The sequence below is a fragment of the Hylaeus anthracinus genome, unplaced genomic scaffold (assembly GCF_026225885.1).
Source record: "Hylaeus anthracinus isolate JK02 unplaced genomic scaffold, UHH_iyHylAnth1.0_haploid 5, whole genome shotgun sequence".
NCBI classification, from domain to species: domain Eukaryota; kingdom Metazoa; phylum Arthropoda; class Insecta; order Hymenoptera; family Colletidae; genus Hylaeus; species Hylaeus anthracinus.
Genome location: NW_026535322.1, coordinates 4,632,110 through 4,651,758, shown reverse-complemented (window position 1 = coordinate 4,651,758; position 19,649 = coordinate 4,632,110). Strand labels below are relative to the sequence as shown.

At 42.0% G+C, this 19,649-nt stretch overlaps 1 protein-coding gene across 1 annotated transcript in view; it reads right to left on the bottom strand.

The window, feature by feature from the left end:
- Positions 1–19,239, bottom strand: part of LOC128895549 (lachesin-like) — a 72,381-nt gene extending 53,142 nt beyond the window's left edge. The window contains exon 1 of the mRNA XM_054158249.1: positions 18,368–19,239. Within this exon, the coding sequence (XP_054014224.1) occupies positions 18,368–18,524 (157 nt within the window). The 5' untranslated portion in view covers positions 18,525–19,239. The remainder of the gene's footprint in view (positions 1–18,367) is intronic.
- Between the last annotated feature and the right edge of the window lie 410 nt (positions 19,240–19,649).

Genomic DNA, 19,649 nt, shown 5'->3' with positions numbered 1-19,649 from the left:
GTTTGCCAGGTCGCGTTAAAGTGTTGAAATCAACCCTTGAAGTTTGCTTTGCTCCGCGGCAACGCGTTTAGAAAGCGCGTTATACAGGAATATGGTAAAAGACACTCGAGGACACATCAAACAGCCAAAATGCAGAACACGTCGTAATATAACACGTGTACCTAGTTGTTGCTATCATATAATCAGTCGCTGCAACGCTCGTATAGCATGCAAAGTATATCAGATTTTGCTTCGAGTAGTCGAGTTTAATGTAAAGGAAGAAATAAAACAAGTGGAACGATTCGAAATGGAACGACTTCGCGTGTAAAAATAAATAAAATGTGTGCAACGACGGTTCTCGTAAATAAGACCGTTACGCTGTATGAAGATCACGAGATAAAAATTGTGTGAAACAAGTTGTAAATAATCTAGAAAGTCGTAGTTACAATAAATGTCGCGTATGTTACGGTTCAAGTGAACACGAACAGCAGGAGCAGAATGCTCGAGGAAGGATAGAAGAAAGGTAACGTGGTCACAAGGAGAAACGTTCGACTGTTCCTTCCATTAATCCAGCCACGTGGTGAAACCGCTGGACCTATCAGAAAGTCCTCGAGGAAGGAATTAGGCAGGTCTCGGTGTAGACGTTCGGAGCTTATCACGAAGTACGGAGTCATCGGATTAAGACGCGCACCTGTCCGCTATTTCAATTATTTCGAGCTTCACTGGATCCCGTTCTACTCGTCCTTGTAACTTTTTCCCCTCTCCTCTTTTTCATTCATTCCCTTCTGCTTTTTCGGATAGGGTCCGTTCACCCTTCAGCTTCTACTAACTTTTTCCGAGTTTCCGTTGCAACCCACCCTAATCTACGCCTGACTACTCACCCGCAAACATTGGGTAAACTGATCCCTTGAACATTGTGTCATCCGTGGTGCATGAACTACGGTTGGGGAGACTTGTTGAATTTTGGTATAAGAGAACAGTTTTCGGATTCAGGAATTATTATACGAATATTATTTCAGCACCATTCAAGCACTCTGTAAACTCTCTTATTCTCAGTTATTTTCACGAAGATTCTGACTTATTAATTAAATTATTTTGTCTCCTATGACAGCATGTACAGAATCAATTGAACCTTGCGTTTTCACTAAAAGTATTCTTTTCCTCCCTACTACTTCTAAAATCCTTAGAACCACCGGAGCTTTCTTAGCTGAGTTGGCACAAATGGTTTTGCGGCTGCAGCCTTTATTTCGATACTGGACAATCCTCCATGTGCTGAGTATACCTTGCAGTTCAAAAGTCTTAGGACACCTCCCGTCCAGCGTAGATTCTACTCACGTAGAATTCCACCATGTGGTAGATTACCTTGTCTTCCGTGGTAGTAGGAACGGAATCATTTGTCTTTCGAAACCTTGCTCTATTATCACAGCTACTACTTCAAAAATCCTTAGAACCGCGGAACTTCCTCAGCTGAGTTAGCACGAATGGTTTTGCGGTTGCAGTCGTTATTTCGTTACCGATTGACCCACCGTGTTCCGAAGATACACGGCAACTCGGAAGCCTTGCAATGTCCGCTGTTTGCAACGAAGATTTTACTCTCCGCGATGAATTATCTAATCTTTCATCTTATCATGGAATCATTTGTCTTCCTTAACCTTGCGCTATGTTATCGTTACCTCTGCTGCTTCAAAAATCTTAGAACCACGCAGAATTCTCCGAGTTAGCACAATTCGAAGCTGCAGACGTTCTATCGATAATAGCCGATCCATCATGTTCTGCAGGTGCACTGCAGATCGAAGGTCTCAGACTTGGAAGTTTCGCTGCTTTTATAAACAAGAGTATTATTTACGATATACAGTTAGTGGCAATTAATTTCTATATCGGTATGCAACCGCTATGCATCGGCATCGATTCGTTTCTAGGTCGACGTTAAGCCAACTGTATCCTTCTCAATAACTGTATCGTTCCTAGTTTCACTTCTAAATTTGAATCGACCGTTGTGTCTTTGCTCGAACTTCACCCGATCGTTCCGGTGCACAAGTTTTGCCAAAATCTCTCCTGAATGCTGAATTCTGTGCGATGGCGAACTAGTCTGATGTCTCTTGTCGTCGCATACGATGACTCTGCTCGATTTTCGAATAAAAGTTTGCATCTATCGCGATTCAAGACCGAGTTGCACGACTAAAACTTGCCATATGAGTAGAGAATTGAAAAATATTGGAAAGTTGTGAAAGAAGTGTTGACGATTCTGAGCTATGTTTGCTTGTTTAAGAAAATATATCAATGGCTACGACATTCGAATGCCATTAGAATGCCGTTTGGATACCACTCGAATTCTCTTCGAATGCTTCGAAGTAGGCATTTCTCTCTAAAGCAATTAATACCAACCACGCGTCATGCTAACATGCTACGAAGATACAATACGCTAGACCCTTTAAACGTCAAATCAATAAAAATGGAAACGGTCTGAATAAAGCTAACCCACGAGACCAACCTTATTTTAATTATTCCCTCGCTCGATGATACCGAAAACCGCGAGAGTCGAAATCTCCTGGAGACAAATCGCGGGCAATATCACCCAGTTTAGCGGTACATTGTCTACTCAACCTCGTCCTCTTTCCCCCAATCTTCGCGCCCTTTTGCCGTCACGGTTCTCCCGCAATCGCAACGTTTTCGAACAACTTTTCTCCTCGCGGTCCCCCGCGCCGCGCGCGTTGGTTAAAGATTGTTCGCCAGGCGCAAAAATGCAGCATCTCCAACGGCACACGATCCACCCTTCGCCGAGGGTAGTGGAGAGGGGTGGGCAAGAGGAGGGCCATTATATCTTCCGCACGAATAAACGTAGAGGCATCCATCTAAGCGGCTCCCGGAGCCCACGGAGATGGCACGAAAGAAGACACGAAATTAATTTTGATGCTGTCAGCCTCTTCCCAACCCCTCTCCGCCAGGCCCTCCCCCTTCGTCCCTACCGTAGCTGAGTTATAATTTACTATCGTGCCGAGTGCTAAGCGAGTGGGTAAGGTCGACGGAAGTACGAATCGGAGTGCAGTATTTTAAACTGACCTGGATTCCCTACTTCGACGATGGAATGGGTACTTCGTCGGGATGGTCCCAAACGTTTACAAGTGACTAATGGAAAACTTAAATGAATGAAAACTGACAACTGGGCTATGAGTAATTCAGTTTGTGAAGTATAGATAGCGGGAGATAACGCGATAGCGTGCATCGGGTCATTTATTTCGGCGTTATTAACGGTGTACGAGCTTCCAGACCTGGAAAAATATCACTGTTGCTCGTCAGTCGATGCGGCAATGTTTTTTTCAGGCTAAAGACGCTAGCCGGATGATTATCGCGAGAAGAATATTTGTCCAAGTTCCAAGGAAATTTGAGGAAGTTCAGAGATTAAACAAATCGACCAATTCTCCTCTTTAATGTTTGATAGCGATTAAGTATTAAAGGATGATCGGCTTCTGTTCGTCTGGAATGAAATTTACGTGTATTTTACGTGGAGGTATTTTTATTCGATTTATTTTGATTAATTTGATTCGAACAGCATTGAAATAAAATAAAAAATTAAATAAATAAAAGTGGAGTACCACTGGGAAGTTTAAATACAAAAATAAATGTTCGATATTCAATATTCGTTTAATACTACCGGATGATCGCCTACTGCTCGTCTAGAATATATACATCGAGTGGGCAAATTTTTATAAGCGTTCATTAATCGATCGATTTAAGTCACGAAACGTTGAAGTAATAAAAGATGTAAGTGCAGTACTACCGGCAAGTTTAAGTACTGAAATAAACGTACGATTGCGAACCTCTCCCGCGACATTCATTAATTCACACGAAGGGTTTAAAAAAAAAACAGCTAATCGTGAAGGAATATAACAGGTCGACTAATCGCGGACACTCGTTCGATCGAGTCCATCTCAACGCAATTTGCAAGACGCGCACTAACAATTTTAAACGCGCTGGGGTCGAGCGGCGTGGGCCAGCAATCAATCATGGACGAAAGTCACAATTAGACGCGTGAGATCGATGGCCGCTGTAAATTCATAAACGTCACTCTAAACGCGACGAATTTTAACACCCGACTGTTAGGAACGACAATGAAACAGGAAATTTTTGTACGAGCCCGTCACGAACGAGTTCTGATGGTTCTATCGCGATGACGAGTTGAAAAGTGGAAATACAGATACTTTTAGCCAATTACCATCACTTCTCATTTATCAACGTATAAAAGTATCATTTGATGAGATCAATTGAAATTTAGCTAAGTCTCGACCTACTGTCCATCAAGCTTCCCCTCCCCTTTATAACCGCCACAGGGGCTGCTTTAGTCACGAAATCGGTCTGGGCGATAATACCGTTGTTACCGTCCCAGCAACTCGACGGGCGCAACGACTCTTTCCGAAAATTTCAGTGACAACCTAACCCAAATCAGTCAGTACCGCAATCGCGGGCGATGCCGATGGCTCTGAGTCGCGGACAGATGGCCGCGAGTGGAAAAGAGAAACTCAACTGTGGAGAAAAAGGAAAAGGAACGTGGAAAGGCATAACGAAACGTTGCGCGCATCGCGACGAGCCAGAGAGAGAAAAGACGTGGAAAAACGAGGGAACCACCTCGGGGCAAAACATCACGTTCGACCTCATATGGAACCAGAAAGTTGTACGCCGCGCAAAACAGCCTCGAACCAATTTTTTTCCCCGTTCTCCTTCCTTCTTGCCTCTCATTCCGTCTCCGCCCTGTTCCAAATATATATTTTCCATTGCCCACGTCTCGCGACAGCCTATGGGCAAACATCGAAACGAAAATATATGCGATCGTGACCGACTCTTGGTCTCTTCGCTATAACGAAACGTCCTTCTGCTAACAAGAGGAGGGAAAAGGGGTGGTTAGAAGTGGCAGACGTTGATTGCGATAAAGTTGGTATTCTGACGGTTGGTCCGTAGCGATGGGAAATCTGGGTGCAATATGTCGGAATAAAAATAGATGTCTTAACAGTTTATCTAGAGGGAGGACATTTGTAGGCTTTTCTAATTCTAGTGTTTATCTTCTGGAATTTATTAAACTGGTTCTTGATTGCCTGCCCTCGATGCTCCATTCGGTGAAACAGACGAGACAAGTGCCATTTTGTATTCTGAGAGTTCGTTACACCTAAATAATTATACCGATAAGGTACAAACATTCGAAGTACATATTTTGTACAGATCGCGTGGTTATGAATAAAAAGTCTCTTAAATCCAAACAGTACAGAAATACCAATACCAGAATACCAGGTGGAATGTTCGCCAATGAAAAGAGGTGAATCGATTGAGATATTAATTCGAAATACCAAGAATTACACTCATTAGCGGTTGAATAAGAGGATAGTATTAATATCGGTCAGAATACCATTCCAATTCCAGGATCGTTTCAAATTAACCACCCGATAAAACTGGCCAATCAACGCGGGCCATTTTGAGGTGGCGCTTTTAAATAATGAAAGCGTTATTTTGTCCATTTAAATATCACAGTGCTAAAAACCGCACAGCTACTGATTAAATTGAAACAATGCCCAAGATGTGAACGAAACCAGTGACAGAGGCGACGAGAAGTCTCCTCGTTTCGAAACATAGTTACATAGCGACTCAAGTTTTCTGACACGAATGTCGTACAACGCGAGAATGCTGACTTGCAAGCTCAGCATTCCGCGGGCCAATGCTCGCGAACCTTGACCTATTCACGTACATATAAATACACGTCGAATCGACGATACCGATACAATAGTCGAGAACCCCGATAATTGCAGGGGAATGGGAGAGCTCGTGCATATGTGTATAGAGACACGTGCAAGTATCGGGATAAGCATTTGCGGTAGAAGCAGTGCAGGCAAAGTTCGTACTACTATCTATTAAACAAAATTTGGTCTCTTTACACTTCGGTTGAGGAAAATTGTACGGCAGCTCGGCTATCGTTAGTAACGTATTCAATGCACGTCCTACATAGAGGCGTGTAATTAAATATGAAGCTTGATGCGAATGGAAAAATAATGCGCATAATTTACCATGAGAATAACGAACTCTCGATTGTATCGTATCGAAGATATTGACAATTGTTCTTAATTTTATCCATTATCCACGTTGACATTATCGATCCGGGTAAAACTAGACGCTCGTCTAGCTCGTAATTATCCGTGAATTCCATCGCGATAAAATACTTTTCGCATGTTTATCGTTGCGCGTGTGGTCAAGTATAATCGTTGCTTCTGATTGCGTGCACTGTCGCAAAATACGACAGTGTTAAAAAAAACAATAACGATGATTCATTAGGCGCATTTCTTGCTAAGAATAATATACTTTGTGCAGAAAATATACGTTGCAAAAATTTATCAAAAAAATTAGCGTTTTTTCTTTTTTCTTAATTAAATCCTGCACGGTTTGAATTTTATTTTATCCTTTAAGGATGAAGCGATTAAATATCTCGCGAGAGGATTCGAGTCATACGAGGTCCTTGCAATAAAAGCTTTGAATTTGTGACTTTGGATTACTGTCCTTTTGACGCCACTGAATCATCCAATGTTCAAAGTCAAATGGCTAAATACCGTGGTATCGAATTGCTTTGGAATCTCCGATGCTTAATCGTATCATTATTCCAGTCACTGCTCCTAGTTAGCGATTGACTTATCATAAACCCACGTGTCCGAGAAATTTCGAAAGCACGTGCCGAAGGGAAACGTGGTTCTGCTTTCCAAACGAAGCGCACGTGGAACTTTGCACACTTGCGCAATCCGAGTAGCATACTCGTGCATGCAAATTTTGCGTAAGAAGTACAAAAACGTCGCGCAGGTGTTCTTACTCGCTCTACTTGTAACCTCTGAAGATGGTCTTGAAGGAAAAATTTAATCTCGCTCATTCGACGTTAATTTCTGCCTTTAATGTGAAACTCGTGGAACTTTTCAGCCGTACGAACTAGAACTCGAGATCACTGGCACTCTGCAACCCCTTCTGAACGTATTGCAACTTGCTTCAAAACATATTTGATCAAGAAATTTTGTCGCTGGTGTTTAAAGGCTCTTAGAAGTACGAAAAAAAAGGGATAATAAAATTGATCGATAATAATTGTTAAATGTAGAAATTCTTTCGAAGAGGAAAACTTTTGCAACTAAATTATAATATCGTGCGGTTCTCAAAACTAAGTAACATTGTAACACGGTGTTACATACTCCGAAGACCTGCTACTTTACTGCGTATATAAACTTAATGATACTTTCGAAGAAGCTTCGAATGGGTATTAAAACTTTCCCGAAGTATCAAATATGCACCGACACTGTCGTGAGGTATCAAATATGTATCGATGCTCTCGACGAAGTATCAAATATGTACAGATTCTGTTTGTCAAAGATGGGGAAATTTCATTCGAATAACGTGGGACGAATAAAAGTACCGTATTGGGGCTTATTCCATGGATTCGCTCAAAGTTAAATAATTTAATTTTATAATATAAATTATAGCACCTTTTATTCGTTATTCGAAAGTGGTATATGATCTTACAATTGGTAAGTATACTAGCTTCGATGCTAATGAGACATCAGAACAAGTAGAAACAGCAAGCAATGGTCAAACACGCCAGACAGCCAGACTCAATGGCACAGTGTGCCGTAAGAACGATCAAAATTAACTTCCTCGAAAACAATGCAATTATGCCACGTAAGTGTCTACCTACGAACGTATATTTCGATTGGAACACAAAATCCTAAATCCTTCTCAAGAAACACTGTATATTCGACAATAGGTATCCCACAACATTTAATTATACGAACGTATCACGCAAGTTTCCTGTCAGCACCCAAAGGCGTGCTGTGGTTACTTCCAGGACCCACTGTATATCGTTCACGGAAGTTTCGAGGGATATTTAAGCAAAGCCAACGTAGGGCTCAAATAACACCGAGTCGAAACCTCGCGGCGATCGATTTAATCGAAAACTTGTCGGAGGTAACGCATTGAATTCCCAATACCGGTCGTACCAGCGGTACCATTACTAATGAATCATTTCCAACTTTGAACACAACGGCGTACCGGAGCATAGACGAATGTTCCAGTTACCACTGCCGATCGTACAATTTCACCGACGTAGAAAAAAAAAGTATATGATCGATAGCGTTAGGGGGCGGGCGTCCGCGACGGCGTGCCTGAAACGACGAAAATAAATTTGGCAAATGGTCCATTTCCCTCGAGGAACCCGGGAAATTCATACCACGGACGGTTCGCGTTCAAGTTTTCTTAATAACGGAATCTGGAATCCCATATGCCTCGGCGAAGTATGCACAACCACCGCTCGTGCAATTCCTGCCACTGCGATTCGCCGCGGTGTCGCCCGATTTTGAACCTCGTGCCAGCTATGAGAATTCTTCGCTACGATTTTCGTCAAAATTGACGGTATTCGTCGACTTTACCCCTCTGTTACTGCGATCAAACATGAAGGGTGTGAAAGCAATGGCGAGAGGGTGTCACGATTTTGAATAATACGTAGGATATTAAGTAGATACAGATGTAATCGAGTAATCCTATTATCGCAAGATAATAGAGTATGCAATGTACTGTTGACCAAAGAAGAAATTCAAATTATTCGCATAATTCTTGGCAGAGGCAACAACGGGATGAACTGGATCAAGAGACCCTTATAGTCTCTTTCTGATAGTTACTTTCATAAATTAGACAGTGGAAAATTGGATTTTTCCCAAAATATCAAGACAGCTCGTAAAAGTTAACGAGGCTTAATAAGGTCAATCTTAAAAAAGAAAGATAATATCTATTAAAATACCTCTATCCGGTAATGCTATCATGAAGGAAAAAGTACTCGATAAAACACGAAACATTTGTTTAAATAAATTCTGGATAGCTTTAAATATGAATTCTTACTTTTCGAATTTGTCTTTTTATCAGCTACAATACTACGATAATGAAAATATCCAATTCAATTAAAAAGAAATTCCAAATTACATTCCTTCAAGCAAAATCGTAAAAGTCACTCGAAAAACGACGTTTAAAACAAAAAGTCCCTTTGAAATTAATTTGCATCGCCCAATGAATATCTAATCAGGCTGATATATCGACCATCGACGACACATATGCGCTCCGTCGGCGTCGGTGTCGGCGAGAAAAGTGATTGAGTACGAAATTCGATCAATGAATTCTATTCGACAAAGTTTCAATTAACCGATTTGGCTCGATGGAATTGTTCGTCTCGAGTGACTTTTATCCGAGAGAAATCAGGCTTTCGCGAACGAAACGTGCATCTCCAATTGAACAAAAAAAAAAAAAAAAAGTAAAATAAAAAAACGAGAGAAATCAGGGTTGCTAAATTTCACACATGGAGATAATTAAATATCACGTGTTCGCTTTCGGAGTAATTTGTCTGGGTTTATTTGCACGCGCGTTCCCTTACGTAGAAGTGTATTATTCTAGGTACGCGGTGGTTGAACGGGCACGTGTTAACGCAATAACTGTCTAACCAGTCAATCACTTTATTTGGCAATCTATATTTTGACGTTAGAACGTGATCGGGGCCGGTACGTGGCCGGAAACCTTGTTTCAAAATTTTATACGTTATAATTTGATTGCTCTCTATCGAACGTTCTAACCGAGATTAATTCTTTTACGAAATCTCGATTGATTTTCACGATCAATTATCGAATATTATCTGCTTCTAACCTCGAATCGAATCTAAATTTTAATTTGATTTACATCTAATTTCGTTCTAATGATCCCATAATATTACGGGAATTCTTTAATTACGTTATTTCTCACATAAATTTATTCTTCCAAAAGGAGATGCACAATTTCTACATGCTTGCGAAATGTAATTGAAATCCGATTAAGTAAAATAATATCTGAAATATCGTTTTAAGAGACGTAAATTTCAATGAATTGACCTGAACATTCAATTAGCATCGCGGAATCAAAATGAACCAAAATATGAAATAGAAATACATATATTGTAGGTACGACAACATTCGTGATGGTGATCAATAATTGAAGCTCCAATAAAATCGCAAAACGTAAATGTAAATATAAAATTTTAATTCATTGAAAATTTAGCTTTCCATCGAACCTCTGGTTCTTCCTTTGATAATTGACGAATTTTAAGCATTTTTTTAAATATTCGTTACCAGTATTAAACCATCTATTTTTTTAAAGAAATGTGCTCGTCAATCTTTTACCTGGCACTTTGTTCCTGTAGGTTTACTTTTTTATCATCGCTAGAGAAACGTATATACACGCAGGCGCTCTTAATAATGCAAATGCGGGAAGTAAAAAAGGAAAAATTGTGGAAAAGGAACACGTGAATCTTGGGCTTGATGAAACACAGAATTGGCAACAGCGTGCAATATAAGATATTTCTTCTCTCCTATCTTTCGTTCCCGTGCTCAAAGGGCGGTATAAAATTTTTAAGAGGAGTCCGCAGCGATGTTGCTTTATTAGTTCCAAGATATTAAAAGATATATATATATATAAAATTCCGAACGACAAGACATCCTTGTCAAACGAATAAGTTCGAAATTGCGTGTAGCTTAACTCATCGCTTAAGAACTTTCCTTTAAAGAAGAAACAAAGTCAGCCGACGGAAAATTATGCGAATTGTCTAGAACGCCCGGGAGTAAATTCGAAAACGAATAGAGTTCTCCTTGCCAAAGGTGCGAAGTTCGTGCCTTCGAGAGCCTCGTTCGAAATATTCCTTATTCTCCAAAGCGCGATGGAACTTTCGAGCATAAATAATTAATTGACATTTGTCGGAATTGTAGCGATATCGCTCAACGAGGAACGAAGCGATTCAAAGGATATTAACGAATACGAGAGAATTAACAAAAACGCAAGAATGTATTTTGCTTACAGTTTTTTGAATAAATATCTAAATATCTAGCGATGGTGCTTCGCTCGTTTCACATAATAACGTCGGCGTCGTAGGAAACGCGAAGATATGGCTCCGCGTCTTATTGTGTTGACACGCGGGATTTAAACGTTAGTCGGGAAGTTCAAGAAAATTTTCTCGGCGAAATTAATAAGGCGAAACTGATTACCGTCGAAGTATATTATATAGAATACGCGTTATCATTAACATGAAATTCCGCGAACAGGGTCCTTTGTATGTAGGTGAACCGTAATATCGAGCGATATTAAATTTCCTCATCAAGATTCTCATTAAGTAGTCAATCTTCATTCGCGGAATGGTCGATATTACGAAGAAAAAAGTGTGTCCAATCGAGAAGTCGAGCAACGATGGATTTCGAGTACAATACTGGGCGATAGGTTTTAGAGAACCACGAAGCTTATTCGAGGCACGCGATACCGACAATGCTGGAAACCGGGAACAGATAGAAATTTCTACTTCGGACATGTAGAACTCTATACAGGGACATGTGTATTCAAGTTAAGCTAACACGTGGTAAACTCAAATAGTTGAATTTGTAGTATTTGTATACTCAAACATTCGAATTCGTACTCTTCAAATACTCGAATATTCAAATTTGCAGTATTCGAATATTCAAACAGCTGACTTCACCGTATTCGATTATCTATAGAATAAGTAATAGAATACTTTCAGCCCTAGTTTCAACGAAGCATACGAGAAAGAGAAGGTAGATCGCGTTTCAGATATTTTTCAGCCCTCTTCGGAAGCTTTCATTTAATATTCCACGAACATATACGACACACTATGTGCAGAAATATTCAGATTGAAATGAATCAATAATTCTATTAGTAGGAAGTGTATGAAGAATTGCAAATAAACCATGTACTCATATAGCTGTATATTCCATATTGGGAAGAAACGTATTAAAATTTTATACGAGGAGTACTGCGCTGAAAGCTATTAAGTTTATTTTTACCACGAGCTACGTTCAATTTCAAGTTTTCTTCTTCCAGACATTGGTTACCAGTACCAACCATTGATCGGTTGATTATTACGGTAAGGAAGGACTTCAAAGAGGCTGATGGATCCTGGCAAATTAAACTTTCTACAGTAAGGATAGCGGTTCCCGGCGAAGGAAACTTTTCGATCGTCGAACTTCTAATTCTTCTCGTAGACAGGCACAAATTTCGATTTTTCAACGAAAAAGAAAAGACACGATCGCGATGGCGCGGCGGAGTCTCGCTGCACGACACAAATAAATTTGACAACCTCCGCTGCCCACCTCCCAGTTCATACACTTTCAAGTTACCCCTAGAGACCTGGCAAATTCATACCACCAGCAGAGCACTGAAGTTTTCTTCATAACGAATCCTAAATTCCACTTTTTACACCGTTTGAATTACTCAGAAATTCAAAACAACCGTCCAACTCATACAGAAAGCGTTGCACGCAATTTATTTGAAACCCGAAGCCTTTCAATCTTTATCTTTCACCTATTGTTTTTCGCAATCCATTTCATCGCATATCAAATCCAAAAGTGGGTTTCCGAAGCATTACAAAAATATGAACGATCACCACAGCCACGCCATATCGCAGTGTATAAACTTCTATCGCCTGAATTCTAATCCACCCCCACAGGGTGGCACGAATTCCGATTTTTCCACACATATAAAAAAAAAAAAAAAAAAAACACGGTCGAAGTCGGGCTGGGCGACACATATAAATTTGACAACCACGACCAACCCACCCTCCATCCTTTCCCCTCCGTTTACACATTCTCAAGCTACCGGCGGGGACTCAGAAATTCATACCAGCGGGCAGCGTCGAAGTTTTCTTAATAACGAATCCCGAATTCCGGCTGTTCCTCGAAGTAGGTCGCGCTGCATGCGATTTCCCGCGGTGGCGTCGCGCGCTCGCCCCCTTTTTCCGCCTCTACCCCTTCTCCCGTGGTTCCTCCACCATTTCCACCTCACCCCTTTCAATCCTGCACATACCTAACGCCACCTCACCGAGTGACTTCTGTAATGCGGCAAGATAAACCGCTGTCTTACCGTACAACTTGTTCCCCGGCGTAAGTTACACACGTTTCAGAAAAGCGCGATGGAGGAAGTGACTCTGCCTCCCTCGTGCCAGCGACGAGCAGAGAAAAAATACATATTACATGCGCCCCACGACTGCGTGTACACGTTGGCCCAGTGAAAAGAGAAATGTGTTTGTGTACGTGGAACGAACCGCGTCGTGTTTCAGTTTTGCATGCGATTTGGGAATTCGCCGGCTTGAAAATATTCTGGACGGTCGTTTTGATGAAGAAAGCAACACGTGGCTGGACCAGGTATTTGTGATTAACATTGTCGCGGTTGGGTTTAATTTAGAATACAGCGGGGACTTCAGTTATTGAAGGAAATTCGAGGTGCGAGGTCGTGCGAGGATTGAGGTGCTCGGAATACCTTTGCAGTTTCTGTATTGTGACACGGGGTGAATAGAAACAGTTCCTGTAAGTCTAACTAAAAAAAAAATAAGTTTTAAATTTTCAAAATAATTTGTAACCTCTGAACGGTTCCGTCAGTTTCGGCCAAGAAAAAATGTATACTATAGAAAAAATAGAAGCTTTCTCTGGAGTTTAACAAATATTTATATCCTTGTGGTACAGCTACCATACTTTATATTTATAAAAAATGAAATATATACAACTTTTATATCGTGTAATATTTTTCATTGAAATATTGAAATTTGTAAGTTGGAATAACATAAAATAAGATAAATAGAAATAAAGTTCGAAAATGTTATGGTTTGTAAAAATGTTTCGTCGCTTTATACTAAAGTCAATTCGTTCTAGAAAGATTCGTTGGAAGAAAATTATTTATCATTGCCTATCGAGGTGTTACTCTCAGCCAGCAATTAATAATATTTGTAAAATCGGAGAGACATTAAGTTCGCTTCGAACATTTTTCTCTGTAGAAAAGTAGTCGAGTAGCGCAGCTTCTTTAAATGTTTGCGTACAAAAACTAATGGAACTCGTTGCGATGTTTATCTAGTATAATCAAGCTTTTTGATACAGTTCGTAGATAAACAAGGCCGTTTTATAAATACTTCGAAATATTACTTTACTGTAGATAGATATTCCTCTATTACCAAGCAATTGTTTTTGCTATTTTTCAAGTTCCAATTTCTCGACGATTAAATCGCTTAACTTTAGTTCGAAATATTTTTTATCGTATCATCAAAACTTCCTGAGAAATCACGTGGACAGATTTCTGACGCACCTTGTATACAGGGTTAAAACGATCGAATAATTTTTAAGTGGTCCCGAGTTAAGACCTCGTGAAACCACGAATTCGAGGTCGATAAGTGTCCGCCCGAACGAAATTATAGATGAAAACGATCCATTAGCGTAAAGGCAGGATCGGCTCTTGGAGGCAGCCGAGGACAATGGAAGGGTCACAGCTGTGAATGAAGGAGCAATGTCTCCAGACTTTGAAAGAGACTCTGAAAGCTGTCGCCAAGGTTACACGGTGTTCCGGACTAATCACTCCGGCGACAAACTAAAAAGACAAACGGAACAAAGAGTCGCTTAGTTATGAATTGGAATGTCCCCGGGTATGCGAAAGGCTGCAGCCACCGTCGCGCTGTGTCGTCTATTTCGTTGCACGCGGAAACGTTAAACCGCGTGCAGCCGACAGGAATACAAGAGGGCGATGTAAATCGCGCCCGGGGTTTACACGTCTCGAAACAGGAAGGAAGAGGGCGTTGGGAGTGGGAGGTGGAGATGAGCAAAGAAGAAAAGAAGCGCAGACAAAAAGATGTTTCGCAGAGGGGGGAGGGGAGGGGGGGGGAGCTAAACTCCGCGAAAATACGGTAAGCAGCCAGAGCACATGGCCACGTTTTCGCTGCTAGGATAAAAAAGTGCGCTTGGGTATGAAATGACTTTTAGCCCGCGGGGCTTGAAACGGTGAGGGGTTGAACGATCGCTCCGAGGTAGTACATTTTGGGTCCTTTTTTCGCCGTAGGTTGACCTTACGTATTAAGGGGCACGAGATCGGATCGTTCGTTAAGCTGCGACAGTTTACGTGCCCGTGGATCATCACACTTCCCGTTCGCAATTTTCCCGCGCGCTTTTTCTTTCACCCCCTACCACCCGCCGCTCGCAATTTGCTCTTAATTAACGGCGATCCCCGCCGTTTTTCCCGCTCACGGAATTCTACGTAACTGGTTTGAGATTAAGGACGCCGGACTAATTGTACGAGTTGCTTGCACTGGAGTGTCAGAACCGTTCGATGGATACAATTCGAACCGTATTCGAAGATTCGAGTGGTATTTAAATATTTGAGGAATCAAATAGTATTCGAACATTTTTTTCATTCGACTAATACTATTCGAAAACCAACATCTCTTTTCTCTTATCAACATTTCCCTCGTCCTGCCCTGCAACACGAATATTATAATAATTTTTCGGAACGCAACGCTCTCGGTCCATACGCTCTTCGAGCACGAATCGTGTACGTTTAGCGAACACGGCACGTAATAGGTTACGCAACAACGGTTGTGGTTTGATATTTTGTCGGCCGTGGGAGAAAGGGGGTTGTCCATCGCGAGGCAAGTGCAAACCATCAACTGTAAACAGAAATTTTTAGCGCTGGTTCACACCACGCGCCATTGAACCGTTGTCGCACTGGTTTAGCGGGGATAGACATTTACGGATGGTATGTCAAAAATCCGTTTTCACGTTTTTTAGCTGTCGATGCGTGTTATCGTACGCGACCCATAGTCGCCCTGTGCGCCAGTCACACGGTGCCGTGACTTTTGCACTGAAAACAAAAATGGCCCGTTACAACGAAACGGGAGAATTTATCGTCGATGGTGTCCCTCGTGAAAAACACCCTGAGAGTTTCGTCTTGAGACCACAATGAGGGTCAGGATGTCGTAGATATCAGCACCTACCACAAGACTCTTTCCGGGGTCGCGTCGATGTTTATTCATCCGAGTAAGAACCTCCAACGACGTGGACCTTACACGTTACGATGTTTCGCGAGCGGCGATTGAACCTCGAACACCTAGCGCCGGTATTTATTTATCCGGCCAAGTACTTATTCCAACGTGGACCTACGTTACGAAGCCTAATGGTTCCGAGTATGTGGGGATCGATTCTGGAATACGTAGGGTCTGAGTTTATTTATCTGAACGTGAACCTATGTAGGCTGGCGTTAGGGAGCCTAATGGCTGAGAAAAAGAAAAAACGGATCTTACGGTACGTAGTGGTAGCGTTTATTTATCCGTGGAAGAATCTGTGACAACGCAAACCTACGCTGCAGACCTCGATATTTGGCTAAGGAAAGGACGAGATCAGACTTTGGGACATCTGGTGCTAGAGTTTGCTAAGCAGCAACTTAGGAAGTATTCTTACTCGAGTTCTTACTCAAGAAACTTATTCAGGTAGTTAACACTAGGTTTATGGAGGTTCAAAGTATCTTTGCTGTATTATTTTTTTCTTTTTTTTTTTGGACATTTACTTTCTAAGGGCTTTCTGGTCACGTCTATTAGTATTATGCGTTGTATTGGTTATATCACAAACAGAATTTCGAAACTGGAAGGCTTCTCTTCGCCCAGAGAAAAACTCTAACGGCTAAACGAATGAGACCATTCTTAAAACAGCCAATGCTGAGTTTATTTACCTAAGTCTGGGGCGTTGAATAAAATAAAAATAAAATGTATTCCACACGTCCTCCGTTGCCTGTTCGATTATGTACGCGATGACAGAGACTTTTATTTATAGCGCCTACTATTATCATCGCGTATATTCGCTTTTACACGTTTTTATTACGCTATTAATGTGTGTCAATCGAACTCAAACCCGGCACGAATGTTTCTACGCCACTCAGGTGGTGATCAATTACGGTTCCTATAATCCTGCGTTATTATCTGCCGATGAATCGTCGATCCACATCGATCAATCCATATCCGAGCAATAGGGACTGCTGAACAGAGGGGTGTCTAAGTCATGTGGAACACAATAGTGTTTTGGTTGGACCGAGTAATGAGTAATTATGCGGCCATTAGGTGTGCGAGTTGTTCGAGTTTGTTTGGCAATAGGAGCAATGCGCGACTGTAGCTTACGGTAATGGTCCAGATATGATTACATCCTTCTCCTTGTATCTGCCATCGTTATGAACTACAGTTGAGAAGATTGCTCGTATTGTTGAACAAGCTTGGGCGATATAAAATGTTACACTGTTTAGGATATAAGAGATACTTTCATTTCAATATCATTTCTTTATCTATTTTTATAGAAATACGGGTTTGTATAAACATTCGCAGCTTGAGTCTATTACCTTCGTGAGTATACTAGACCTGTGGCATATTCAACCCTTAGTTACTCGCGTGCCTCAAAATATATCTGTACCCTGAAAATATAGGAAAACGTTTCAAAAGATACTAATATTTTTTCTCCTGTTCTGTTTAGTGATATAAGACACTAAAGTGGGTGATCAAATTATTATGAACACTTCAAAATTACCATTTACTCGAAGATTGGGTAACAATCAAACTGGAAGCACACTTAAAATGATACTCTTTGCATAAATATATCAAAAAATAAAGTACACGTTACAACGTGTAGAAGAAAAGCATACTTTAATTTACCGTTCTTCATCTGTGCATGTAAAAACATAAATTTGCATAAACATCCGCATTCTGGTATTAACAAAGCTGATTAAACTAATGACGAACACGGACAGCGTTTCATTAGCTCCTCGACGCGAAAACGTTGCGGAGTTCACGAAACGCGCGGGCACTGGTCACGGAAAACTTCATTTCTGCGACATCGTATCTCATGCTTTCAGAGTACTGATTATTTACATTGACACGAGAACCGAATCGACTATGGCAGTAATTTACTAATACGTTGTTAATTAGATTAGTTACTCTTAGTAACAGAAAATTGCATTGTTCGATTCTAAAAAAAATTATGAATGACGATCCACGATGCGATGTGCATAAACAAATTCATATTTTACAGATTTAGACAAGGAATTGAGAATTTAGAATACGCCGCTGGCACTTAGAAAAATATGCTCCGAAAGGCCGGCGGACTAACACGTTTAGGGCATTGTCTTATCTTCTGAACGGTGCAATGTGTATTTTATCGTTGTTATTTCATATATTTATGCGTTCATGCTCATTCTCCTACATTTTCACTTGTGATAAATGCATAAGATTGCATTTGACCATCCTAAAGAAATTTATGAAAAATCAACATCCACACTGATCTGCACAAACACATGAGTAGACTGCGGATGTTCGTGAAAATACGTATTTTTACAGATTCGGCAAAGAATTGAGATTAAAATGAAAGCACGTCTTGTTTTCTAAGCATGTGCTCGTCGTCTAAACATGCTTCGTACGTTTCCCCAAAATTTACACTTGCCGTAAGCGCTCAAACATCCCCAGCAGTCTACGCACGAGTATCCAATAGTTCAGGATCAAGTTTGTCGTCGGACTTACCCTGATGAAAGTTCGCGGCACGGTCAAGATTGTGTCCACTGGCGTGCCCCATGCCGTCGATTCCCAGCAACATCAACATCAACGTCAGCAAAGCGATCATCGAGATCGTCCCCGAAGCGTGAACGGCACGACCTGTCATTCCTGCTCGTCGATTCATTCGATGGTGATCGACTGGGATAAGTGAGACGTCGGCCAGATCTCGTGACAGTACGACGAATCTTTCGACGATTCGTGGGGGGAGGGGGGGGGGGAGCTCAGGGTTCGATTGCTCGTGTCGGACTCTGTATATCGTAAATCGGTTTGCGATTAGCGCACTTGATGCCGCTCGGAGCGCCTTCTGCGTGCGAGGCACGTGCTCCGAGCAGTCCCCGGCTGAACGACTGCGTTCATCTCCTCTTCTCGTTCCTCTTCGGGTTCTTTCGATTGGCTTGTGGGCCTCCTTCGCTTGTCGATGCACGAGTAACGCGAAACGATCACACAAACGGAGTCTCTATCCGATCACTGAGTACGCATAGATGTCAAAAAGACGATCGCGTCGAACAGGTCTCTCTCGGTTAACGTCCCGCGAAAAAGCGACGTGGCTGTGAACTTTCAAGGCCACCGACACCACAGAAATACGTATCTGCCGTACGTATCGATAGGAAGAGGGTTCACGACGAGCTCTCCCTCCCGAGGCTGGTCCTGGTCCCTCTGTCCCGGGCCGTAGACTGTCTGCTACCTGGAAATCCTCGGTGTACGGAGTATGCTCCTGCTTTCACCTCCACCTCCACCGTCCACCTACAACCCCACCTCCGAAGGCACCACTTCCACCCACCGCCACTCGCCGCCGATAAACTTCCTACGGGCACCCTCCGACATCCACCTCCCTCGCTTCTCTCAACCCTCTGCCGCCTGCAGCCCGCACCAGGAACCGTCTACCGGCTGGCGCCTGCGCCTAGCAAACTGTGCCCTGATGCCCGGGCACTGCTGCTGCCACTGCTGGTACCTCTGCTGCTTTCTCGTACCTTCACAAATCTCTCCTCCTCCTCCTCCTCCACCTCCACCGTCCCCAAACCATCGCGTCAACTACCCCCTTTCGCCGTGGCTCTTTCTCTCTATCGTTGAAGCTGGTTGTCTTCTTCTGGGCTTCCCTTCCTCCTCGCTCTCCATCCCACTTTTCTTTCTTCGTTCCTTTCTCTGTCAGTGGATGTCTATGCCTCGACTCACCGCCGTCTCCACCTCCACCTTTTCTCCTCCTTCCAGCCCCCACCTCCTGGTGATCACATCTTTCTCCTTCTTGGAA